General features: G+C 45.6%; 1 protein-coding gene across 3 annotated transcripts in view; it reads right to left on the bottom strand.

Moving 5' to 3' along the window:
• maml1 (mastermind-like transcriptional coactivator 1) overlaps positions 1 to 25,153 on the bottom strand; it is a 32,349-nt gene extending 7,196 nt beyond the window's left edge. The window contains exons 1-5 of one of the 3 annotated variants that reach the window (XM_030368198.1): positions 24,104 to 25,153; positions 22,870 to 23,164; positions 12,930 to 14,429; positions 10,794 to 11,087; positions 7,339 to 7,468 (exon numbers count right to left, since the gene is read on the bottom strand). In XM_030368198.1, coding sequence (XP_030224058.1) covers positions 7,339 to 7,468; positions 10,794 to 11,087; positions 12,930 to 14,429; positions 22,870 to 23,157 — 2,212 coding nt within the window. In that variant the 5' untranslated portion in view covers positions 23,158 to 23,164; positions 24,104 to 25,153. Of the gene's footprint in view, positions 1 to 7,338; positions 7,469 to 10,793; positions 11,088 to 12,929; positions 14,430 to 22,869 lie in introns of all 3 variants that reach the window. The other 2 variants (XM_030368196.1, XM_030368195.1) reach the window with 2 other exon arrangements.
• Between the last annotated feature and the right edge of the window lie 785 nt (positions 25,154 to 25,938).

The following is a 25,938-nucleotide window of genomic DNA, read 5'->3' on the forward strand; positions in this document are numbered from 1 at the left end:
CGGACAGAGACTCTGTTTAGCCGTCCCCCCGAGATCTTTTAGTCCCCGTCCCCCATATTTGTGGTCCTCCCATTCGATAAATTTGTAGTCCCCGTTCCCCATATTTGAAGTCCTCTACTCCAACTCATGTTGTAGTTCCCCTCCCTAGAATTGTATGGAAGTTAGAACCTGTGAGGGTATTTTGGTTCGGCCTGACGAGGCCTGTACCAATTTCGGTGGTCAGCTTCGTAGTCTTGAAACTGTAGAAATCTGGAAAGGGGGAGCACCAGTAAAGTTATTTATAATAGTGAAAAGTTATTTGGGAACGGATGTGGCAAGATGGGATTGTGAATGCAGGGACAGAAGGATCCCTTTGTGTGGGGGTTTTTTTCTGAAGAAAGTAGTCCAATCCGTTGGCGCTTTTAACTCACTTTATTTGTTAAAGTAGGCCTAACTGGTAACTATGGTAACTATGAAGCAAAAGGGAGGGAATTGTATCTAACGCGTATTGCAAATAATATTGTGCACTACTTGAGTCCCGGGCTTAGGCCCGGTCCTCTCGGCGGGGCTACCTATTCGTTCTGGCCTAAATCTGAACTCCACGCTGGTTTCTATCAAGTGGGCGTGGCCTATGTGAAGTAGGCGTGGCCAGTGTGACGTATTGGCGCCGCACTCCTCACCTGTCTAAAGGTGATGCCATCTGTGGCTGGAGTAGTTATTGCAGCTTGTGTGTTCGATCCTGCTTCCTAGTGGCTATGTGAGGGTAATGCAGCTTGTGTGTTCGATCCTGCTTCCTAGTGGCTATGTGAGGGCAGCTTATGTGCTTAAAATTCGTAACATGTGTGCGATAGTTACTAGGCCTTGTTCCACGATGGGGACTGGAGGATATTGCATTCCAGGCTTATCTGTTAACAGTCCTAGGTGCTGCTTGACCCTAAGGGGAGTGAGGAGGGGTGAGAGAGAGAACACATTTCACCCCCATTTGTCGACCTAAACCATTCAGGCAGTACAGAGGGACGCACTAACACACACTTCAGAGAAAAGATATAGAGAGTGTACTCTCCTAAAGATAAAAGCATGTGGTGGCCATACGGCATAGAATACCACATATCCCAGGAATGCAGGTAAGAGCTCTGTTGAGTTTTTAGGCTTTGATCAATTTGTAGTTCCCTGTCTGCCATGTTTGAAGTTCTTTGTAGTCTCTGTCCATAGGTTTCACCTGAACAACCCCTCTGCTGGTTTCTCCCACACCCAGCCCCCGGAGCACGTGCGCTTCAAGGCGTTATGGCCGCACCCAACGTGGGAGGGAGACACGCAGAGAGAGAGAGAGAAGCCACATTCCACCCTTATCTGTTGTCTTGCACCAAACAGCACCCCGTACTGAGGAGGGAGAGAGAGCGTGCTCTCCTGAGGGAGGGAGTGAGTCACAGGGAGACTCTGGAAGATACTCCTCTTCCTAGGACAACAGTTATCATTCATGATGAACATCGAAGTTCATGAGGTTATAAGGACAATAACGTTGATACTTTAATAGGACAACAGCGATGATAATTTAATGCAATTGGACTAAAGAAGGTGTTGCTATTAACTAAGTGATTATTATTATTTTCACACAGGAAAGAATATTTGAATAAATATGGATATGATAAAGATGAGAATAATAATTAGAAAAAATATACATAAAATAAAACGTAATTGTGATAAACTGTACAAGTAGGACTACACCAATTAAAATATAGGGTAAATCTCTTTGGTCAAGGATGACAGGTGGATTAGCGCTACATCTGCTGGGAAGGGATCCTACATGCCAAGTTCTCAATTTACATTCAGAAGTAATGAGTTTACCTTTCAAATGCCACTACTACTGCTTTGATAAAATGTTAACATTTGATAAAATTTCCTTCTCACTCCAACAAAAAGTTACTTTCTGATTGGCCCCATCATCCGCCCCCTCCCACACACAGGTTCATCACCCTGATGTGTATCCATTACGCACACACTTGGCTGCATGAGTAGCTGGGGCTGGAGACCGCCTCCTTCCCTCCACTTTGCAATCTATACCGCCTTATGGGTGGAAATTGATTGTATCTCTCAGGCACGACATCCTGCAATAAGCCAGTATGGACGGCTGGTTAGCCAACGACAGGTAAGATCCCACCTTGAAGCCCGGAACGACCTAAGGCAGGCACAGTCACGATTACTTGGCAGGGTCACTGTGGGCACTGGCTCACCTGATCATGAAGTGACGAGCTGCGACCATCATAGGGAGAGCCGGGTGGGGTGTACGGTGGAGGAGGAACAGGAGTCAGATATGCCAGCTCAGGCAGTGGAAGTGGTGGACTTAGAACGGGTCAAGTCGTGTTCTCGTTTAGTTAACCTTTGCGGTGTACACTGACTGGTGTATAGTTTATGTAACCTTTGCGGTGTATACTGACTGGTGTATAGTTTATGTAACCTTTGCGGTATACACTGACTGGTGTATAGTTTATGTAACCTTTGCGGTATATACTGACTGGTGTATAGTTTATGTAACCTTTGCGGTATATACTGACTGGTGTATAGTTTATGTAACCTTTGCGGTATATACTGACTGGTGTATAGTTTATGTAACCTTTGCGGTGTACACTGACTGGTGTATAGTTTATGTAACCTTTGCGGTGTATACTGACTGGTGTATAGTTTATGTAACCTTTGCGGTATATACTGACTGGTGTATAGTTTATGTAACCTTTGCGGTGTATACTGACTGGTGTATCGGTTTAGTACTTGACCTTGTTAAACTTCCGGAACAGCGTGGTTTCAAGGCGGCTGTTGGTAAACCCACCAATATCGACATTTGGTTTTGGATATACTGGCTTCGGTTTCCCCTTCCCAATAGTTTTATTTAAAGATAGTTAAGGTTAGGGACTTCAAACTTGGTTGCACCAACGGTGTTGTCAGGTTTGCTCATAATTTAATGTGCATGGCATTAGCAATGCGCAAGGAGGGAAGTACTGAGAAATTAAATCAAAGGGTTTGATACTGTAATCAAACTTTCACTCAATTGAATTGTGTAGATGCACTACCACTAGCACTAATGAGTTATCACATGCAAGCTAACAGAAGGACTCATCTAACCAGGCATGTAATGCTTACGGGTCGACCCATGCCTTCACCTACATTTCGAGGACCCCATAAGGGACTTCCAATAGAGCAATTAGAAATAGAATCAAGAAAATATGTTTGACAACTAACTGCTATACATGAGTTTACATTCCCACAAGGGAAACACAAAGTTCACGGGCCGGTGGAGGAGCCAGATGCAGACACGCCCGGAGCTGACCAACTACCCAAGGACCAGACCCAGCCGAGCCAGGAGCAACGGCCACATGAGGCAATCGAATAGCGGCAGGGTTTGAATCAGTCCTGTTTTGGTGGTCCACTATTAACAAAAATGTCGATAGGATAAATTACATATACTACAATCAGCAACGGTTTGTCATCCTTGACAGGATGCTGTCAAGGGGCCATCAGAACAATTAGATGCCACTTCCCGGATGACCTTTCAGAATAGGCTAGCATTGGATATGCTACTGGCGGAGAAAGGAGGGGTGTGCCAAATGATAGGAACCACATGTTGTACTTTCATCCCCAATAACAGCTCCGGGTGGGTCGGTGGCCAGGGCACTGGTCGGGTTACAGACCCTCAGAGTAGAGTTGGCAGAGAGCTCCGGCATTAATGACCCCTTCACAGGATGGATGGAGAGCCCTGTGAGCGATGGGCGCTACAGGAGCACCAGGTGCCATCCAAGCTTACATGGAGATCAAGTACGAACCGGTGAACACAGACGAGGATCCACCAGAGGGGCCCGACCTGATCCGGCTGGACGGTTGGGAACATGTTCCTAGCTTCTGGTACGGGCGAGCTGACCACTGGACGCCCGGAGGGGGCTCACGTGTGATGTGCTAGTAACCTCTCTCCAACGACTACACTGAGGTCCAAGAACCCCTCGCGCAATGCAGCGCACCAATACATGAAGATCACCTGACCCCTTCCCCCCTCCACCACCAACTACAGAGGTCACTTCTGACCCAACCCCCTTGGCCGTCACCCCAACACTGAAACGCCCTTGCATACACAATCACGTCTGAACCAGGCCCAAAAGACTGTCTCTGGCCTGGGGAGAGATGAGGCCAGAATCGACTTCATTCAGAATGGAAACCAGCCCTGGACCACTATCTGATGGGATTGATAGCGTGATAGGGGTTTTGGTTTTTTCCGGGTGACGTTGAGTGAGTTTGTGCTACCTTCCTTAAAAGCGAACGGTGGAATAAATATCTGTTATAGGGGGGCCATGGTCGGACATAATAGTCTGTGAACATATGCATGTTATGATTTTGTGATTATAAACAACCAATGGGGGGAGTGGATGGGACTCTACATGATGTTACATTTTTCTTTGTCGAGGTATTTGATGTGTTTTTTATTTTTATTTTTTAGTTAAACCTATATGTGTGCCTTTTTAGATCTTTGGTTGATGATTGCATGACTTATTATTCCATGTGACCCACGGGCCTGCCTGATTTGTGCGGGTTGGTTGGTGGTGGTGATGATTGTGGCATGGTAATGTAGCCATGAGATGTTTGTGTTTCGTTTCATACTTTTATATTGCTTGTAGGATGGTCATCTGAGATGACCAAGGAGGGAATTGTAACATAATTCACACATTCATACCAACAGGCCACATATGCCCTTGCCAATTAAAGAGTCTTCTTTCCCATGCTAAGGAGGGATCCAGAGCCTAGGGAGGCGTCCAGCTCATACAGGAGGCCATTCATCATGGATCAATTCTAGCGAAGCGATTTGATGGCTGACAGATGCCTCTGCAAAGACTACTCCCCCCCATCAGTCAGCAACGCCTTCCCACGTCCGTTGACTGACGGTGCAGTGGGCATGTAGGGTTAGTGTATCTCCACGCGTGCCCATACAATTCCCTTCCTTTTGCTTCCTAGAGACTAGTCCAAAACATTACCAAATAAAGTGACTTAAAGCGATCCTGATTCGGCAGACTTTTTCCAAGAGAACACGGCAGTGTGCGTACGCAGGGTTTTATAAGTCTGAATATTTTTGGGCGCACGCCAAACTTGTCTTTTGGGCATACGTACACTTTTAGTAACGATCCCACACACAGTTTAATAAATGAGACCCCTGGCTCTTAGAAAGAACAAGAACAGTGTTTAGATTATTTTAGATCAATGCGTCATCTTTGTTTAATCTAGGGCTGCAACAACGAATCGATAAAATCGATAAAAATCGATTACTAAATGCGTTGGCAACGAATTTGGTCGTCGATTCGTTGCGTCGCGCGATTAATAAGTTACTCATAGGCGCAGCACTGTTTACAGCCAGCCGCCGACAGGTTGGTTCACGGTTCATGCACGCCCACAGCAAGCTTCAGTGTGAGCGACCACAGCTTCTATTTGTCATATCTTAAAACTGGACTGTAGGCCTACATAAAAGTGTTGTACCTTCACTGTCTTTGGGTTAAAAAAAACTCCTTCAATACAATATCCGTCTAGTAGTCCAACCGAAAATTCTGTCAGCTGCTGCTGCTGCAGACGGGCTCGGAGTCGGCACCGCGTGCATCAACAGTCATTCAAAGCAGCGGTAGTAATCACACAACCGGACGGTGTAGAAAGTCCCGTCAGTTAAAAATAGTAATGCCGTTTTTAAATCCATGTTAAAATCGGCAGGATATAGAGATAGTTAGCTTAAAAACAACAACTAACCAATGGTCACAAACAGTGTCAAATGTGATGTGTTCAGGTCGGCTCAGAAATACGATTGATGCGTTCAAATACAGCAGTAAAAAAAAAAAAAAATGAGATTTTGGAGAAGACTTGTTTTCCCAGTAATATAAAATAGATAGTAAAGATATAATTAATTATGACCCGTTTAATGTCCTATCTTGAACTATCATCATCTTATCAGCAATTAAAGCAATATTACAAGTTCTATTTCAAGGAGTCTCGAAAATGGTATCAATAGGTTTGACCGGTTAACCATGGACATCCCTTATATACATATAAAAGTATATCATACATTGTATGTTTCTTTTTTATGTTATCCCAGTTATGTTTTTTTAATCTTTTTATTATTTAATATTACTTTTAATAGTTCCGGGACGTTGGAGCAATAACCTGGTGTTTTTACATTTCAGTCTGCACTGTGAATTTGAAGTAATGTTCAGTTTTTGAATAAAGATGCGGCAATTCCAATTTCTTTTCTTTTTTTTTATCAGATTCATCGATTAATCAAAAAAATAATCGACAGATTAATCGATTATTAAAATAATCGTTAGTTGCAGCCCTAGTTTAATCCCATGGAACTGAAATAAATAAATGAATAAATATAAATTTATAAAATACAGCAATGATAAGAGAAGTCGCAACATTTCTGCCTATTGAAAGGACACTACATGCACAGGGCCTATGAGAATAAAGAGGGACAATTTGTTGTGCGGACAATATTGAAGACATCGATAGCATCCGTGATAGTAGCTATTCTTAGCTGATCGAATATTTCAACATTGGTTTATAAGCAGATACTATTCTGCCCCGTGTTGAAGGCTTGAAGAGCGACGGCTCTGCGGTTCCAGGGGGGGGGGGGGGGTAGAGGTGTTCCTGCGCCGTCTCCACAGAGATAACGCAGCGATATCATCATGAGCAGTTCACTTCTAACTGGAGAGAAAGTGAAATCTGCGAGCTGCTGATCATGTAAGAGAAGGTGATGCAGTCGTATTAAACAAAGACGTTGAAAGATGGTGCGATCTACGAGAGAGTCGCAGAGGAACTGTCCTAACAAGGCTTTTGTCGGGATAAAAAACAAGTGTAAATAGTTCATCGTGTTTGTAGCCTACACTCGGACGTGAACTTATTCTTGCATGCGGGTGTCTACATTCCTTAAAAAATGTTAACATTTTGGAGTATGCTAACTATTTTGAAGAGGTCTAGAATCGCCTTCTCCAGTGAACCAAGAAAGCCTGCGTCATGACGAACGAGGGATTTTTGATCAAACACTCAACTTCGCTATCGCACCAAATGAAACCGATTGGTTGCGTATCCGAGCGTGTCGGCTCATAAGCATCTGTACCGTGTCCTGAACACACCTCTCTGAAGTGTACCCAGGCCACAGAGTTGAACTGTACTTGAGTACGGATGGCGTGCTCAACCTAGCCCTACGATGTAGACTTTAGGGGGATCGGTACAGATGGCCTAAGGTGAGTGCGCCCCATGTCTGTTCTTCCTAATGTGGCTATGTGGGCTCTGGTCCATAAGAAGACCCTGGCTCCCAGCACCCCGACCCCGGCTCCCTGGTACCTGTGAAGGGGTTGACCTGCTGCTGGAAGGGGTTCTGCCCGGTGGTCTGCCCGGCCTGGTCCTGGTACTGGGGCGGAGGCCTGGTGAGGTGTCTCTGGAGCTGTTGGTCCTGCTGCTGTCGCTGTTTCTCCTGAAGCGGGACCAACGACAAATCAATGTTTAGGCAATATATTGAGTTGAAAATACTTTGATTTCAGGCCAAGGAAATAAAAAGTAAAATAAGCAATCATAAACAGTTACAAATAAATATTTACAAAATGAAAACCACAAATTTAAAGAAACTGTCTTAACATTTGCTTTACCCGTTCAAAAAGTGGTGAGACGAAAACAGTATTTAATCTCACCCCTTCTCCCTAAAATATTGATCCATAATGGGTTATATGCAGTGTTGGGGCAGTTACTCAAAAAAAGTAATTAGTGACTTATTACTAGTAACTTCTGTAAATAGTAATGAGAATACTCTACTAGTGGCAGCATTTGAAAAGTAACTTCCCTACTTACCACTTTACTTTCCCATTTCTTAATTTACTGTACATACATGGACAAACATCATAGCCCTATCATCACTTAGTGTTTATTGTATAAATCTATACAAAATATCATATAAACCATATGAAAGAACAATATCCCTTTCTGCACAAAGACATGCCTTACTGTAAAATCCACAAACAACAGGATAAAGTAGGCTATGGTGAGGTCAATCAGTAGCAACACACAAGTTTCAAAACACAGGCTTTGGGAAACATGAGAACGAAAATTAAGTGGTCAATGAAAAATATAAAAAGGTCACTTTATCACATACAATTAGAACAATTAGAACAGGAATGCACTTAAGCGGCGGTGACACATGCCGATACTGTATGTGGTCCAACTGCCGATGAACCTGATATATTTAGCAAGCTATGACGTCGTAAGTGTGTCTTCCTCTCACCCTCTTGCAGGCAAGAGCAAGTTTCAAAGTAATGCTGTCTATCCAGTGCACCGTCATTCCTAAGTACCTTTTGTTGTTGGCGGACCAAATGTCTGCGGTGATCCAGGAAGGACTCGATAACACTTGTTCAGCAGGTAATGGGAAAATGCCTTCCTGTCGGATGTTGGCCTGCGAGTCCGGGTACTTTATCTAGTATTTTTCTAATTCTGGGCGATTCAATAGTCGACAGGGGAAGCATGTCTTCTACAATGAACCCGGCAACCAGCCTGTCTTTCTGTGTCACCTGCTTCTGCGCTCCAACACTTGAACACTCCTTCGCATAAAGCAGCTACGTCACTCAAATCGATCGCTATGGCAACGTGCCGAGGCAGGCAGGCGCTGCAGACACACGGGCAGCACGCATGCGTGCACCACAACGGATCAGAACTTTACACGCAGGCAAACACGGGTTGGGTAACGCAGGAAAGTGTGTTACTATAGTCTAGTAAAATAGTGTAGGTACCGATATTTTAAATGTAATGTGTTACTTTACTTCGTTACCCAAAAAAGTGACATTGTTACTTTGTAACGCGTTCCCCCAACCCTGGTTGAATGCTTCCTTATGATATAAAGTTCCTTATCAAAAAAAAACATTTGTTATCAATAGCTTAAATCATTACCAATTCCGTATTTTTCTAATATTGTCAATTTATATTTTAATATTGGTATTAACAATATATCCAATATATAATAAAACATTCAATATTATATAAATACCACCATATATATATACACAAATACATACATGCATGCATACACATTATGTTAATCATCCATGTACCTAATTTCTTTATATTTCATTTTAAGCGGCAGTTATATCGACAGTATTATTGGGCAGTGTGCATAATGAAGCATCTCTTAAAAACGATTCATATTTTATTATTTTATTTAACAGCGATGTCAGTGCCACAACACCGCCGCAACACTCCTTCAGTGTTATAGCTCCCTCTACTGCACCCAGGGAGAACTGCTAAACACGGACCAGGTTCAACAGAAGAACGGGCTAAAGGTTGAATTCTAATCCTGAGTCACAGACCCTCCATGGGTCTGCACATGGGCAGCTGGGGCTCCACGGGACCAGCTGGGGCTACAGCGTCCACATGGCCTCCACCGCCACGCACGGGTCTCTAAGGAACGCGTCACAGAGGACGACACCACCGTGGTTTATTGGCCCCGGCCCAGAAATGTGGGCAAAACTATAAATTTGCCCGCTTTGCCTTTTCTGATTCAGTTTCTGGTAATTAACAAAGCGATTAATTATGCTCGCATTGATGACAAACATGTGTCTAGACCAGGGATGGGCAACTGGCGGCCCGCGGGCATGCGGCCCGCATGCCCACTCAGCCCGCACATAATAAAAAAATAAATAAAATAAAAAAATTATAATAATAATAATAATAATAATTGATCGAGTTACAGAAAACTTGTTCAAGAAAGATGAGAAGAATTCATAGAATTCAAAGGCAAACCCATGCGTCTAGTTTGCTTAGAAGCGATATCAGTCATTAAAGATATCCACTTAAGTCGCCACTACAACTACTACAACTGCTTGTTGGGTTTGAGTTCATTGAGTTGTTGCACTTAATGTTGGGCCACTGTTTTTCAGTTTTTTGACTTCATTGAATGATGATGTATGCGAGCCCTTTGCACTGATAAAAATACTGACCATTCATGTGGCTGTTTGAGCATGGAAAACATGAAATTAATATATGTTGGTTCAATTAACATACCGTACATAGGTTATGATTCTGGACGATTTTTTAGGTAGTGGCCATCGCCAAAATGCACCAGAATACAGGAAATCATCTACCAAATTCAAAAATATGTAGCTTCTCTCAGCTCACGTTTAGTTGAATTGTGCAGTCATGTGGCCCTCCGATGGTTATGATAAAAAATGTGGCCCTCTTTATCATGAAAGTTGCCCATCCCTGGTCTAGACCAACCTTCTGTACTCTGTCAGACCAACATGAGTCTAGACCAACCGTCTGTACTCTGCCTGTCAGACCAACATGTGTCCAGACCAACCGTCTGTACTCTGTCAGACCAACATGAGTCTAGACCAACCGTCTGTACTCCGCCTGTCAGACCAACATGAGTCTAGATCAACCGTCTGTACTCTGCCTGTCAGACCAACTCTGTCAGACCAACATGAGTCTAGACCAACCGTCTGTACTCTGCCTGTCGGACCAACTCTGTCAGACCAACATCAGTCTAGACCAACCGTCTGTACTCTGCCTGTCAGACTAACATGAGTCTAGAACAACCGTCTGTACTCTGCCTGTCAGACCAACATGTGTCTAGACCAACCGTCTGTACTCTGCCTGTCAGACCAACATGAGTCTAGACCAACCGTCTGTACTCTGTCAGACCAACATGTGTCTAGACCAACCGTCTGTACTCCGCCTGTCAGACCAACATGAGTCTAGATCAACCGTCTGTACTCTGTCAGACCAACATGAGTCTAGACCAACCGTCTGTACTCTACCTGTTCAGCCAGCAGTTGGCGCTGACCCAGCATGTACTGCTTCTGTTGCTCCATCATCTGCATCTGCTGTTGTTGGTGATGCTGCTGCTGCTGTTGATGCTGTTGTTGTTGTTGCTGTTGTTTGAGAGCAGCAGCCACTGCAGCCTGGTTGCTCAGGTAGGATGCGTTGCCGTGGTTACCCGTCATGGCGTTGCTGCCGGTCGGCGTTGCCATGGTGCTGCCTCCCTGGAGGGTTGCCATGGCATTGGTGGGGCCGGGGCCGTGCGGAGCGGGGGGGTACGTGTTCTGGTCCTGCTGACGGTGGAAACACAGGTTGTAGTTTACACAGACAGCCACCGGGGGGCAGAGGAGAACGGCAGCAGTTTGGGGATTCATTAAGGAAACTTTAATAGACCTTACACCAGGCAGCTGGCCGGAGGTCTGACGAGTATTATCACATGATACAGCAATTCATAAAAAGAAGAAGAATAGAGCCTCAGAATAACACTGGTGGAGCGCTGCATGCAGCCTTCACCTCTTAAACAGCAGGCCAGACCTTGCCATTATATTTGTACCATGAATAAAGTACAAAGAACTCGACTCATATTTGTTGTGTTAAGGCCCCCACACACCGAAGCTCAAGTGTCAAGGGCAGGCTTGAAGCACCTCTTCTTCCCTCCTGCCCCTAGGAGCACTTCCCCGCTGTAGACAGCGCTGAAGTGAAGGGGGGGTCGGTTTATTTCGCCTCTGCCTTGCATTTATGATGCCGTTTTGTTCAGCTGATCTTTTAAATAAAGAAAAAGGGCTGAAAGTCAACCCACGAATGAACAGGCCTTCTAGTAACCTAACATACTATAATACTAATGCCATGTGTATCTGCAGCAGCGTGTACTGTTAAACAGAATGCCTGGGGTGTCTCCGAGGAGGACAACCAGCGGCAGCTATATTTAAATAGAGAGGGGACAGGACGCCATCCCAGACAGACTCGTACACATGATGGGTGAGTGAGTGAAGGACAGGCAGGAAGGCAGCGGAATAAAGGAGAGATGGAAAGGAACAAAACAAGAGAGACACTAAAAGCAAGAGATTGCCTGGCAAAGAAAGAGGGGGAAGAAGTTGGGTGAATGAAAGGCTGCTTTGTTACTCCTCCCCCTCCTCTCCCCAGCCCCCACCCCCCTCCCCCCCACACACACACACACAAACACACACCCAGCTGCCTGACCTAGAGAGACAACACAACACACTTCCCTGAGAGAGAGAGTGCGAGCGAGAGGGAGAGAGAGAGCGAGGGCCTGTGCCAAACATCCAGGGGCGTAGGAGGGGGGAGGGGGGCCAGCAGAACAGAAGCCCCCCCTCTATGGCCGGGGCTGTAGACAGCAGCCAGAGGTCTGGGGCTCGCTAGTGATCCACGCTGGTCAACATCCCCCCATAAACACCCGCCACCACCACCCCCCCCCCCCCCCATCTCCTACGCCGTCGGGAGATGTAAATGTGTGTAGTTTTGAATATAACGTCAATACTACTAAAACAGACATTATGCCAATACAACATCAGGCTGACGCTCCTTTGTGATTATGCAGTCTTGGTACAATGACAGTACACTTCATGGCAGTAGTAATGTTTTTGCTTCAACAAAATGTTTGGGTTTTATCCTTTGTTTTAACAAAGCCACTTGTAAGAGGAGATCTGCCGATTGCTGAAGAAAGACTGCATTTGTGCATTCCTTCGCGCACCTCTGCGTGTGCGTGTTTGTGTACACACACGGGCCTCTGAACATGCTGCAGGCCCCGTTCTGCCCAACACAGCTACCAGAGCCCTGCTCCCCGAGGAACATGTAGCGTACGCCTGTGCACACATCCAGTGAGCCACAACACATAGAAAGGGAACGCATAAAGAGAGAGAATCTGGGAGGAGAAAAGAGAGGAAGAGAGGAAGAGAAAGAGAGAAAGAGAGGGGAGCCTGGGGCTGTTCTGAAACCATCTCAAGCAACAGGAAAACAGAGCGAACAGACAAAGCAGCCTCATGTTTCAAAGGGCTCAGCCAGAGAGAGAGCCAGAGAGACATTCAGTACATCAGCAGCAGACTCGTGTCTCTGCGTCACGGCGTAGTTTGCCGTCGACGGGCTGGCCCCGAGGACACACCGAGGCACCACCCTACCTGTGCGTGGGGCAGGTGAGGCCGGAAGGGGGCCTTCTGCTTGGTATGCTGCTGTCTGATGAAGGTCAGCAGATCCGCCTTGTTCTGGGCGTTGGGGGCCCCCCCGGGCCCGGCCGGCCCGGAGCCCGCCGCCTCAAAGTGGGACAGGGGCTTGGTGTTGCTGTAGCTCAGCATGGCTGCCGCGGCCTGGGCACTGACCGTGGGGGGGTGGCTGAGAGGGCCCCCGGACGACGGGTGGTTCAGCATGTTGGGGTGGCCGCCGGCCCCCTGCATGTAGCCCCCCGCCCCCGCCTTGGGAGAGCCCTTGTTGGGCTGCCCGGGCATCAGCAGCTGCTTGGGCGCGGTGGGGATGAAGTCGTTGGGGTACAGCGAGGGGCTACTAGGCTTGTCCATACCAAAGGCACCCCCTAGTGGGCTCTGGGAAGGGTTGGCTGACTGGGGCCATGAGGGGGGGTGGGGGTGGAACTTGGGCTGCTGCTGCTGCTGTTGATGCTGCTGCTGCTGCTGCTGTTGTTGATGCTGTTGTTGTTGCTGTTGTTGTTGTTGTTGATGCTGTTGTTGATGCTGCTGATGCTGCTGCTGCTGATGCTGCTGCTTCTGCTGGAGTTGGTTCTGGAGGTGCTGGACTCTCTGCTGCTGGGCGGCCAGCTGCTGGAGCTGCTGGGCGGGGGAGAGGTCTTTGGGGACCTGGGCCCCAGGGGGGAGGAGCTGTCTGCTGGGGGGGGCCTGCTGGGGGAGGGCGGGGGAGGAGGCCACGGGCGAGCTGGTGGGGCGCGGGGGCGGGCCCGACGAGGTGGGCCTGGCGTGGGGGGGCCCCGTGCAGGCGTCCTGCTCGAAGGCGGCCGACGCCGGGGAGAACTCGGCCTTGACGCTGGCGAGGTCGGGGTGCATGAGGACCGGGTTCTGCTGGCCGGGGGCCCCCGGCCCGCCGCCGCCTCCCCCGGAGGACCCCGCCGCGCAGCCGCCGGCCCCGGGGCCGGGCCGGGCCGGGGGCAGGTCGGGCGCGTCCTTCCGGTCCTCGAAGCCGTCGTTGAGGATGTCCTGGATGTCCTCGTACGGCACCGAGCGGTTCAGCTCGTCCATCAGCTCCGTCCACTCCTGCTCGTTGAGGTTGAGGTCGGGGAAGAGGCTGTTGGTGGCGCCCCCTCCCGAGGGCAGCATGCAGGGCAGGATGTCGTCCGGCTCCTGCTTCATCTCCTTCAGGCGGAAGTCGTGGTGGTGGCGGTGCTGGTGGTGGTGGTGGTGGTGGAGGTGGAGGTCCGCCGCCCGGGCGCCGTCGCCGGGGTCGCCGCCCGTGACGCGGTTGCCATTGGAAACCAGCGAGTCGGCTATCCTGAGCTTGGAGTCGAGGGGAGAGCGGGGGGGCAGGCTGCCGTTGGCCGCGCCGTTGTCCAGGCAGGCCTTCTTGGTGGGGGGGAAGCCCTCGCTGAAGCCGTTGGCATGCTCTCGTCCCAGCGGCGAGCTAGCACTTTCCAGCTTCCTCTTCACCGTTTCCTGCAGCTGGAGAACATAGGAACACTGGGTTACCACCACAACACTGCTGTAGTGCCGACCCGACCCGACGCTGGACAGCTTCAGAAGCCCATCTTATGTCAACATTAGGACCCCGTGGCTCCTTTGGTTTAAACTGTTTTAAATGTGGCCCAAAAATAACTGACTACCGTCCATTTGCCCTGGTTAGGAATCCATGAAATGTATGCCTAGTAGGGCTGTAACGATACGCGTATCAAACCGAAAATCGAGATACTCAAAGCCACGAACCTGTCTCGCGGTGTGAGAAGGCAGAAGCGCGATATGCCCTTTCTAACTCTTCGGTCAAATTGTCCGATTGAAATTTGCTAATAATTTGTCTAAATAATAGTCTGCTGACAGCGCCCCCTCCTATCGATGCCGTAAATATGTGACGAGATGCCCTCTCTGTGATCACAGCTCTCCGTGGCTACGGAGGATTGCATTTCTCCACAGCCGTCGAAGTCCTCATATGCGATACGAACGACATTTATCCAGAGTGGGCCAAGCGCGAAAATAATTGCCTGTGTGATCCTGTCTCTATTGTTTTGTGTGATTTGACTGGCAGTTTGTCTGCTTATAGGTCGGAATGAAGCGGCCACCGATTATTGACAGGATGGGTACTTTATTCTACCGGACTCGTTCGCTTCTTCACTAGACACACGCGCTACCGCTCGCTCTCCTCGCTCGTCCACTCACTCGCTGACGTCACTCACACACGCATACGCACACTGCCATTCTCACGCACACTGCCATTCTCGCGCACACACATATGCTACTCGTAACACTATGCCTCGTTATTGCGACGTTCATGTTTTTCCTCATCTATTGAAAGTTAGGCTATTAAACATGTTGCATTCTATACGGCCTGATTATGTCATTATTTAAGCTACATAGCCTAATAAGAAGCGCTAATAAGGATATTTGAATAAACCAACCAAACAGTTAAAGGGGCCCTATTATGCCTACCAGCAAAAAGCATCCTCCAACTGCAATCTTTGGTTATTTCTTTATTAATTTAGCTATACTTTAATAGTATTCTTTCGGTTCAAATCTGTTCAGTGTTCCAAATTATTTGTTATTAAATGTTACATTAAGATAATTGGTATATAAGTGTTTAAATAAAATGCTTTTTAAATTTAAAAGAATCGTGGGATGTATCGAACCGTGGGTCAAAAATCGTGATACAAACCGAATCGTGAATTTGTGTATCGTTACAGCCCTAATGCCTAGTGCTTTTACAAAAAATGCAATATATAAGTAGCATTTTGAATGGATTTACAAAAAAAAAAGTTTTTTCATTTGATACAATGGATGTAAATGTCCAAGTTAACAATAGTCCAACTGCAAAATTATCAAATATCTTTTTATCCGAGAATGTGACATCGGAGTGAGGGTAAACTGACACGAGACCAAACTGACAAGAATCTGTGCAGGTAACTGTTGGTGGGAGCGGAAGAGGTGCGAATGGGAAAACATGAGGAAGAACAGGGAAGATGCGTTTGGTGATGCAAAGCATATGCATATGCTTTATTTTTCTCCGTCCCTGAGACAGACGGAGAAAGAGAGACACTTGGAAGGCGTTTGCATTACCTTGAAATTAATGGCATCTAGCAGAACAGATTGTTCTCGCGAGTTTTCACTAGAATGATCACTTTATATAGGGATCGACCGATACAGATTTTTTAGGGCCGATACGCCGATACTGATTTTCCTGGAAATCCAGAGTTCTCGCAAAAGCACAATTTTAATTTTCTCAGCGAGTCACTCTGGGAACGAGCAATATACTTGTGTATATTCTGGACCTCCCCTGGCCCAGAACATTAATCAATCACATCGATGTATCAATATAGACGGGCCAAAGCATTGCTGTTTTACCGACCGGATACGGCAAGAGCATTGTCTATTGGTTAGCTCCACTGGTCTGGATACGTCACCCCTTGTATTCTTCTGATTGGTCATAGTGTTATCCAATGTGTGTTATCCAGTGATATTTTCAAATGCATGCTTTGTGCCGCGACTCGAGTTGGGCCATTTTCATTACTCGTTGCCAGACCCTACAGCTCTCTACAGGTGGGTCTGGATTTCCAGGCTAAGCCTCCCTCAATTGACATCATAAAAATGACACAATGACGATAACAAATGTTACAATCATCAAAAATGTACGTTCATTGAACTGTCTGTAAATCACGGCAAAAAAAATAAATATATATATCGGTCGATCACTACTTTATATCCACATAGAGAACGGATCGTCTTCCACAGCTGCACCGTCAGGTTTCTAAAGCAGTCCAGAACGAGCTCTAAAGGATGCGTTATCAATGAACAATCATATCGGCCATCTTACTTATAAGCTAGGATCTATGGCTCTACTGAATGATTAACTAAATCAAATGAATAGATCTATCAAGGAACCTCATCACTTGAATGCAGCACGATTCTGTCATAAACGATGACATAATCTTTGATATGCTGCCCGACTGAAAATTGTGGGAAACTATACGTTGTTTAACGCTGGTTAATTAGGCGCAAATGTAATAATAAGCAGGGTCTTATTATTTATTTTTACACACACGCACTCGCACACACGCTTTCGTAATAGAAATGCTTTTCTTATCTGAGAGAAATATATTGTTTAGCAGACTAATATTCCTGGTGCCAACTTAGAATTGCAGCAACGTCTAGTCGCGAACATCCCTACCCACGGCTAGATGCCACTAAACCTTAAACACTGCACCTTTCAACCAAGGCAGTGATGGAAAGAACAGATACAGAATGAGGAAGTGTCAGCCTTGAGCCAGAGAAAGTTTGTTAACATGGCTAGAGAGAGAAATGGAGAGAGAAATGGTGGCTCCGTTTTAACAATAGCTTCAATAAGTTATCTGGCAATTATTTCCGAGAATCCCTAAACAAGCCCCTACGCAGCTAAAAGACAAAGACAATAACCACCTGAAAACATAGGGGCTGATAGGATTTCAACTACAGCAATTGGCAAATACAAGCCTGGGAGTTCAGGTGTGTACAATTTTAGTGAAAATGTGTTCAGAATCTGGAAATCCCAAAAGAAAACAAACAAAAACACACCTGGCTACTTGCTAGACCGCTTTAGACACCTGGCCTGTGACTCTTCCTCCCACAACAGCACTCTGTTGCAGAGCTCAAACAGTCTACTTAATAGAAGTATTGTAGTGGCGGCTTAGGTTTTGGACAAACGAAAAGGCCCCGGGCTTGATCCTCTATGTCCACAGTCAACCTTGAGCGAGAAGCCATAAAGCATACCTGCGCCATAATAATGTATGGGAATTAATTCTAAGTTGCTTTGGATGAAAATGACTGCTAAATCACTGAATACTGTGAATAGTATCTACATAGTCCTACCACCTCTAGCCAACTCATTTCCATCTGTATAGAGGGTGATGTGGGGGTGTATGGGGGTTTATGGGGGTGCATGGGGGGTGAGGGGCCCTCAACAAAAGAACGAGCAAGAGCAGTGTGTGAGTGAACACCATGGCTATAAATTAATAAACGATACACACTACACAAAATAAGCCTGTGTTCAGGAAGTTAATGGGTCATGGGACTTGCAAAGTTCAGGCACTCCCTCTCTTGCCATTGGCCAACATGTATTCACACTTTAGTAATAGATCTTTATGACTTTCACTCTTGGATAACCAATAAGCAAACAGCAGCACTACATTCAATCACCACACACAACCAGTCTTGTTGAGGCAGAATTCCTCAGAGAAAAATAGGGTTACTCAACAAACGCATACAAACACTACAAAAAAGCCCTTAACTAGCTCGTTAACGTGAATTGCTTCTACACTGATGGAGGCTTAGCTTTGAGCACTAATGAACAGTTCAATCCCAGAGCAACTACAACAATTCCGACCTAGACCACTTGCTAGCTTAACGAAGTTTAGACTATGCTTGCCAACACGCAAAACATGTAAATGTTCTCATCCAACTCGACAACTATGTTAAGAACATTGAAAACAATAGGCAAAATGGCAGATTTTAGACACCAAAAAGGTTCAGTACTATGAAGGGGCCGGGATACACCCATAGGACATTCAAAAATGTGCAGAAATTCAGACCTACTCCGGATAATCCCTTGCGTGGCTTTGATAACAAAAATGTGTGAATCAGAGTTTAACCAACCAGGCCCCTAGTGTAAAGTCAGAAGAATCTGAGAATTCAAAATGAGCGCGTGGGCGTGTTGCTGACGTGAAGGAGTATCTCCGATATGTATCTCAAGCGCCCTTGAGTATGAGAAAGGCCTATTAGAAAATGCATTAACTACTTAATTATCAAATCCCGCCGGCGGGCAAGTTTTAGTTACACCCCCCCCCATCGAATATCTATATTATTTTAGTCTAATTACATTGTGTATATGCACAAACCATTTTATACAAAGCAGCCGAAAAATAGAAAACCGAAAACGCTGCAATTTTTTTTTGTAGAAAAGTGTGATTTAGGGTTTGAATTCCGCTATTGTCTGATTCATGGAATCCACTGTGTTCGCCAGGGTCTCACTATTACGTAGAGCCCTCACACATGTCTGTGAGACCAATACTTCCTCGTAAACAAGCCTTACAAGCCAATGAGGCGATCGCTGTCAAAACGGGGCATCGCTGTCAAAACGGGGCATCCGTCAGACGGGCGTCCGCCCGACTGCACAGTCTGCAGCAGCGACTGACACAAGCTTTTGGTTGGACTAGACGGATAATGAGTTGATGGAGTTAGCCAGGGTCCTACAATCAGCTTGGTTTTAGAGGTGTGTGTAACCTTCCCAGCACTGTGTCAGTATATGACAGTTATTCTGATAATGTTATACAATTCTACAGGTTCTCAGCTTTCCAAAGAGACCAAGCATGTGATTAGAGGGCATACTATGAAGGAGCAGTGCTCTCTAGAATAGGCGCAGTGCAAAAACTAAAAAATGGCCAAAAATGGCCCGAAGACGAAGTGGTTAAGAGAATCACCGGAAAACTTGATTATCAACCAAGTAAAGAGAAACCTGTTTTTCAACTTCAAACTGTCATACAGCATGTAAAAGTATGTTATTTTATTTTAAGTACTTATTTAAAGTTATCCTTTAAAATTGCAATGTTGCACTGAACAGATAGGAGCAAAGGCGGTTCTTAAATCCATTCTAGCAGCAGGCTGGGTAGCTCTGACCTCCATCATGAGCCCGGACCATTACACAGTTGAACCAGAACAAGTTTAGCTTAATCGGGCTTGGAAAGGAACCGGTAAAGGGATTGATCCTTTGTTTTAAAAATAAACCATTTAGCGCTGCTTTACCAGTGAATAGCAAGCCCCTTCCATGCCAGCCAGCACCTCAGAGGAGGAGGAGACCCCAGAGAGCCAGGTTCAACCGGTGACGGCAGCCTCTTGTAGTTTGTATTAACTCAGTGGTTGCTTCTTGACTGCGGACTGCTCCCCTTTCTTAAGGTTTGGATCCTCAGCGCCCGTCATCAAGAGCCACATGCAGGTCAAGGTTGGCTGCTCTCTGTTTTGATGTGCTTAATAGTAATACTCATTGTTTCGTTATAGCCGATGCTTTTTCCAACCAAACGGTAATTGAATGAGATGCACGTCACTAATGAGCCAGTAGAGATATGCATCTTGCTCCAGGATTCCTACACATTGTTCTGCAGCTCAGCACATTGAGGACCCTTCCACTAGATTATTCTGCCACAACTTTCATGTCCCATTTATGCCCAGCTAGGTGCCCCAGACACTCTTATCCTCTTTTTATAAAAGTTATCATTTAAAAACATTTGCTCCCGCTTGGAAGACTAATGGTTAATAGATAACAATGATTATTACACCCATATCAACCAGATGAGTCAACTCATTATTTGCTCAACTAAACCGAGAATCTTTTTTGGGGGTAAATCTACTGAATGCGTACTAGAGGTCAAGAATCAATAATAATCTATATGTTAAGTTATTTTCTAAGTTACTGCCTTAGTAAATTCACACTCAAGTGGCAAGAGAGAAACAATTTCTCTCTGATGGAATAAAGGAAGCAAGGGGATTCGACTTCACTGTTCTTTAGACGCTATTATCCAAAGCAATACAGTGACTACGCTTCATTGATGAGAAGGTAGGGGTTAGGAATCTCACTGAAAGACGCCCCAGATAGCGTGTGGACATTGGGGTTCCAACACAGAACTTTTCAGCTACGATTCAAAGATATTACCCTCACTAATAGAGAGCATGTCCCCGTGGGGGCCGTAAGGACCAGGGACAATGTTTGGCAGTTTTCGGTTGGTTTTGGTGGTTTCTAGATTGTTGATGACCACATTATTGTGTGTGTGAACCATCTGGTGAGAACCCTTTCTTATTCAACCTAAACTCAACCCACCAAACACACAATACGTCAAACTCCATCCAGATACTTTGGTGCTTGATAAATATTACATCATATACCAGGAAAATACTGTGTACCCATGTTTTATTTCCAATAATATATGCAGGCAAATAACACTTATTTGAGAGTGAAAACAACAGGACTTGCAATGATTATTATCAGTTTAAGTGCTTTGATTGCGGGAAAGCAGGGGGCTGCTTAACATTTACAAACTACAAATAAGAAGAAACCCCTCGTCCTGCATAATGAAGCCAACATAGGCAAAAAATGAATCATAGCTGAAACATAAACCACGTCATTTAGTAGGCGGCGCCCTTTCCAAAACGTCTTCAGCCCAAATCAAAGTGTCAGGACAGACTTGGAATAATCATTTAGATGTTCACATAGAGTAAAAAAATAAATAATAATAATACAAGAATACACCTGGCAGTTGCTACATTAGAGTTTTGTGCGCTTTGATCCATTAAAAAAAGGATTGCATTAATGGATTAGGTAGCGCTACATATGACCTGGAACTCGTGCTCCGTGTGCTCCTGGCTTCTCAGGGAACCCCCTGAGAAGCCAGGTGTCTGCCCCAGGTGTCTTTGAGGATCACTGAGGGTGAGGGCTTCCTGCTCAAGGATGCTTAGCGGGAGGCTTCAGACATTGGAGGTAAACCCTGAGCGTTCCGGCTGGAGTCCGACACCCTTGCAACTACACGTCTTCCACATGTGCTACAGCACTTCGTCACTGCTACAGGTACAGTGTCACCCATTGTCCTCTACAGACCAAATCCCTGGGTTGATAGTGTCTGGACACTACAATCAGTGACAAGTTTGAACAGTAAAATAAAGACTTGCATAGTGAAGGATTGAATGTATTGACGGACAGCTTGACAACATTAGTTGCTATCCAGAAACTCTGCTAACAAGGGTTTACTAACGTTATGATGGCAGGCCTGCAGACAGCTCAAAGCTCCGTCTCTAACGCTATGCCGCGAGCTAAGTGTTGGGCAGGGGGCAGCTGTGTAGTGGCTTTAGTGGCGAGGCACTGGCTGGGTCCAATGCCCGATACTTGAGCAAAGTGCCGGGCCATTAGTTGCTCCTTTTCCAACTTTTCCAACCCCCTTAAAATGAATTTCAAAACAATAAAAACTATGAAGACTGCAAAATCAGGCCATGGGTATAATGGTGAATGTGTTTTGACCTGCAGCACAAAAAGGTAATGGGTTATTTGCCCCAATATCGCCAATCTACCTATAGGCATCATTGAGCATGGTGTCCCTCATGTTGCTTTCTACCTGTAGTCACTGCAAATCACTTTGGATTAACTCTATAGCTTAAGAATAATAGACCAAAGAGAGAGCAATGGACAGATCCAGAAAATTGTGTTGTGCTGTTGTTAGACTTGGGGGGGGGGGGGGGGGGGGGGTGTGTGTGTGTGTGTGTGTGTGTGTGTGTGTGTGTGTGTGTGTGTGTGTGTGTCCATCACATGCTGCAGTCCTACCTGCTGACTCCAACAAGAGATCAAAGCACATACCCACAAGCCATTCTACCATTTCGCTGACATGCTCTGAAGAGTGGGTCTATGCATCAAGGTTTCCATTTGATTGAAATTCAAAACACTTATCAAATACATCCAAGCCGATAACACGAGAATTATTTGAATTCTGGAGCACGTTAAAATAGCATACGAGGCTCTCAGACTAGAGAGTGCGTTTGTGGTGACAGAGCTCCTCTATACTAACATACAGCATGACAACACTAGTCATGTGATATCTCTCTCCTACAACCCCCCCGCCCCCCCAGAAGACGCATGGCTACGAAAAAACTCTCCCTCTGTCTGGAGCTGCACAACTACCATACACTGGCTTCATAGTGACTCGCACGTTCAATCGCACTGAGCAACAACCTGGCACTGCACGGCCTCTCTCTCCATCTATATTTATAAAGTCATTAATGGCAGCTCTTCAAGGATGATGTCCCTGAAGCTCTCATTCATAGATACCAGTAACCTTGGATGTATTTCAATTATATCGACCACCAGTAGTATGTTTACATGTTCACTTACCGCTATTAGTGTGCTATTCCTGCTTTGCTCCCCTGGCGTTCCACCGTCCCCCAGGTCGGAGTTGCTGCCCACGGTCCCAGGCCCCCTCTGTACCGCCTGCTCACTGCTTTGCGGGGGTTGCCTGTGCTTATTCGATCGCTTGGCCTTGGTCTGCAGACATCGCTGGTGCAGGGCGAACGTCTGCTGTCGTTCCAGCTCCAGTCTCTCCAGCGCCGTGTTCTCATAGCGGTTCTCGCAGCCGTTGTGGTGCCGCCGAAAGAGCTCGATTCGCCGGCGTAAGCGCTCCATCACCGCGCTGTGCCGCGGTGCAACATAATCCGACATCATCAATACAGATTGTTGAAAACTCCCGGCTCAGGATTCGTGCATAAAATGCTGAATTTGCCTCTTTTCAGTATGGGCGTCTACACCCCCTCGCCCTTTACAAAGAATCTTCTGCTGGCTTCATAGAGTAAACCTTTGTCTTGCTAATGGCCTTTAGTCACGAGAGAAGTTACCAGCCACGAAGGAAAATGCAAATCGCTAGAGCAATTCCAGCTCCCGTTTTGACATATCAATTACTATGAATCACATTTTTTATAACTTATGAGGAGCAGCTATAGCCCTTCTCTGGAGTGCCGTTTGCAGACACCGTGCAACCCCAGAGCCTTTTACAAAACACCCCTCAAACATCTAAATCCCGCAGACATAGTACAACCGATCAAATGTACAGGTATCCAAACAATCTAACCCAGGCCAATATTTCAGTCCACTTTCCAATGCACTGATTTAATACAGTTCCATTATTCCACCCAATCAATGGGCGCAAGGCTAGCCTATTATGCTAACACATTCCTCCACTTAAAAATCCAAAGTTGGGACTGAGTGTGGAAAAAGTCCGAACTTTTACATATCGACAAAGTTCAGTCCTTTTAAGCTACACCATATAATTTGACCCGATTCTACCACCGACTCGTCCACGATAAAGAATCGTGTCAAGTGACCCATGTATGGACCCTTGTCCTAAAGTTTATGTTTTGCTCTAGTATTAGCTATAACATCAAGCCAGGCTAGTTAGCTTGTTTGTTAGCCAGCCCTAGCTCGGGAGACTGATTGGCTCCTTCCAATCACAAACTTGACAGGGTTAAAACTAACCGAGAAATACCAACAATACACAAACAACAAATGTCAACTTTTCAAACACAACCGAGCTGATAATACTCTATCTAACTCTCTCCATGGTAGCGCGACTTACTGTGAATCAAATGTTCTGGTCAGGCGTTTCTATGGCATCTGTTCTACCGCAAACAGCTGATCCTCCTTCCAAGTAGCTACAACTGGCTAGCTCAGTCACTAGCTAGCGTATCACTAACCCCCCTGTATCAATGGCTAGCAGGGCTAAGCTGCACTGCAAGCTAAGTAGCCTAGCTAGCCAACCGCTACCCCCGTATGACTGGCTAGCCGGGCAAGCTAAACAGCTAAGCGGGCTCGATGCACTGCAAGCTACGGATATCTATAACTTTAGCCGGGCTAGCTAAATAGCCAGCTTGACAGCGTTTAGACAAAGCATGATGCCCATGCTTCAGAGTTATTTCTTAAACAATTTAGTCCACGTCGATAACCCACGACCGAGGTCTGAATCAGACCACCGATGTCCACAAAAAGAAGAAAAGTATCCGTGGAAAACCCGCCGTTGAAACTCTTTCTCTGTGTGCTGTTTCTATTGTTTTCCAGTGGACAGGCAGGTCTCCGGCGCCATTTTGGGGCAAATATTTTTTTTTACCACCTCCTCCAGGAGTCATGTCGCTGTCCCCACCTTATTAGTGAGCGACAACACAGGCAATAATATATAGAACGTTGGTTACATTTCTGCAATTGATTTGCTTGCAATACACAGCATAGATTCAGATGACAGATCATAGCGTATGATCTACCTGAGTTGGCTCCCACACTGGATCGATCTCTAAATTGTATTTGAAACAACTTGACAATGGTCATTTCTGAAAAGTTTTAACCTGTGCAGAATTGTTATTATATTCGTCGTTTTCAACTTTTAATAAACTTTTCTTGAACCGATTGTCCCCAAATTAACAGCTAAACATAATACCAACAATTTATATATACTGTATATCTTTTATGAATGTTGCCATATCATTTTCCTAGAACATTCTTGAGACCATGGGACATGGCTATAGTGATTTACCCCTCATCTGCAATCATATGCAAGTTTACATTCCACCAACCAATCATCTGAAGTTCCTCCTATTCACGTCTCCTTTGTTGTGTGTAGGTTTAAAATAATAATAAAAATACATTCTTGGGTCTTAACTCAAGTGCTAGTCTGTTATTCCATTTCTCTTACTGATCTAAAAATAGCTCAACGGTAGCCCATGGCATTCACGATATGACAGCTCATCAAGGAGTTGCAGAGCATCTGTTAGAATTACATGGCATGCTCCTTTTTTCTCAGATTCTGTCAGCATTCGTTACAGGATTTGTAACCAAAGAACAGGACATCATCTGGATATATATATATATATATATATAAATATATAATAACTTCAGTTAGCTACTCTGAATTGCATGATGTTAGTGGCAAATACCTGAAGTTAATCTCATATAATGCTTGGTAGAGCAATTTATGGGACATTTGTGTGACAGATTAACCTTAAAGTAGTTTGTAGAGTATGTTTTGTTCCAGAATTTCAGGTTGAATTGGTCTGAATAAGTGGATGATAGTGGAAGTGAATCTCAGAAACCCAGGAGGTCCATCAAGTTGCCTGGCTTATGAAGTGTTTATAGTCTTTGCCAGACAACTATCAACATAAGATAAGATATACTTTATTCATCTCAGCCGAGAAATGGAGGTGTTCCAGCAGCCAGCATACATACACAACACAAGACAAGAGAACACAACACTTGTATACATACATATCCCACCTAAACAAAACCATGCACCCACAATACCTAGCCTAGGATAGAAGAAGTGGAATGGATGGTCCATGTGCAGAAGTAGAAGTAGCTGTTACTCAGAGATAACGGTACAAAATGTTTGCAAATATACAGGTGTGCAAATATACAGGTGTGCAA

The sequence above is a fragment of the Gadus morhua genome, chromosome 10, assembly GCF_902167405.1.
Source record: "Gadus morhua chromosome 10, gadMor3.0, whole genome shotgun sequence".
In the NCBI taxonomy this organism is placed as follows: Eukaryota; Metazoa; Chordata; class Actinopteri; order Gadiformes; family Gadidae; genus Gadus; species Gadus morhua.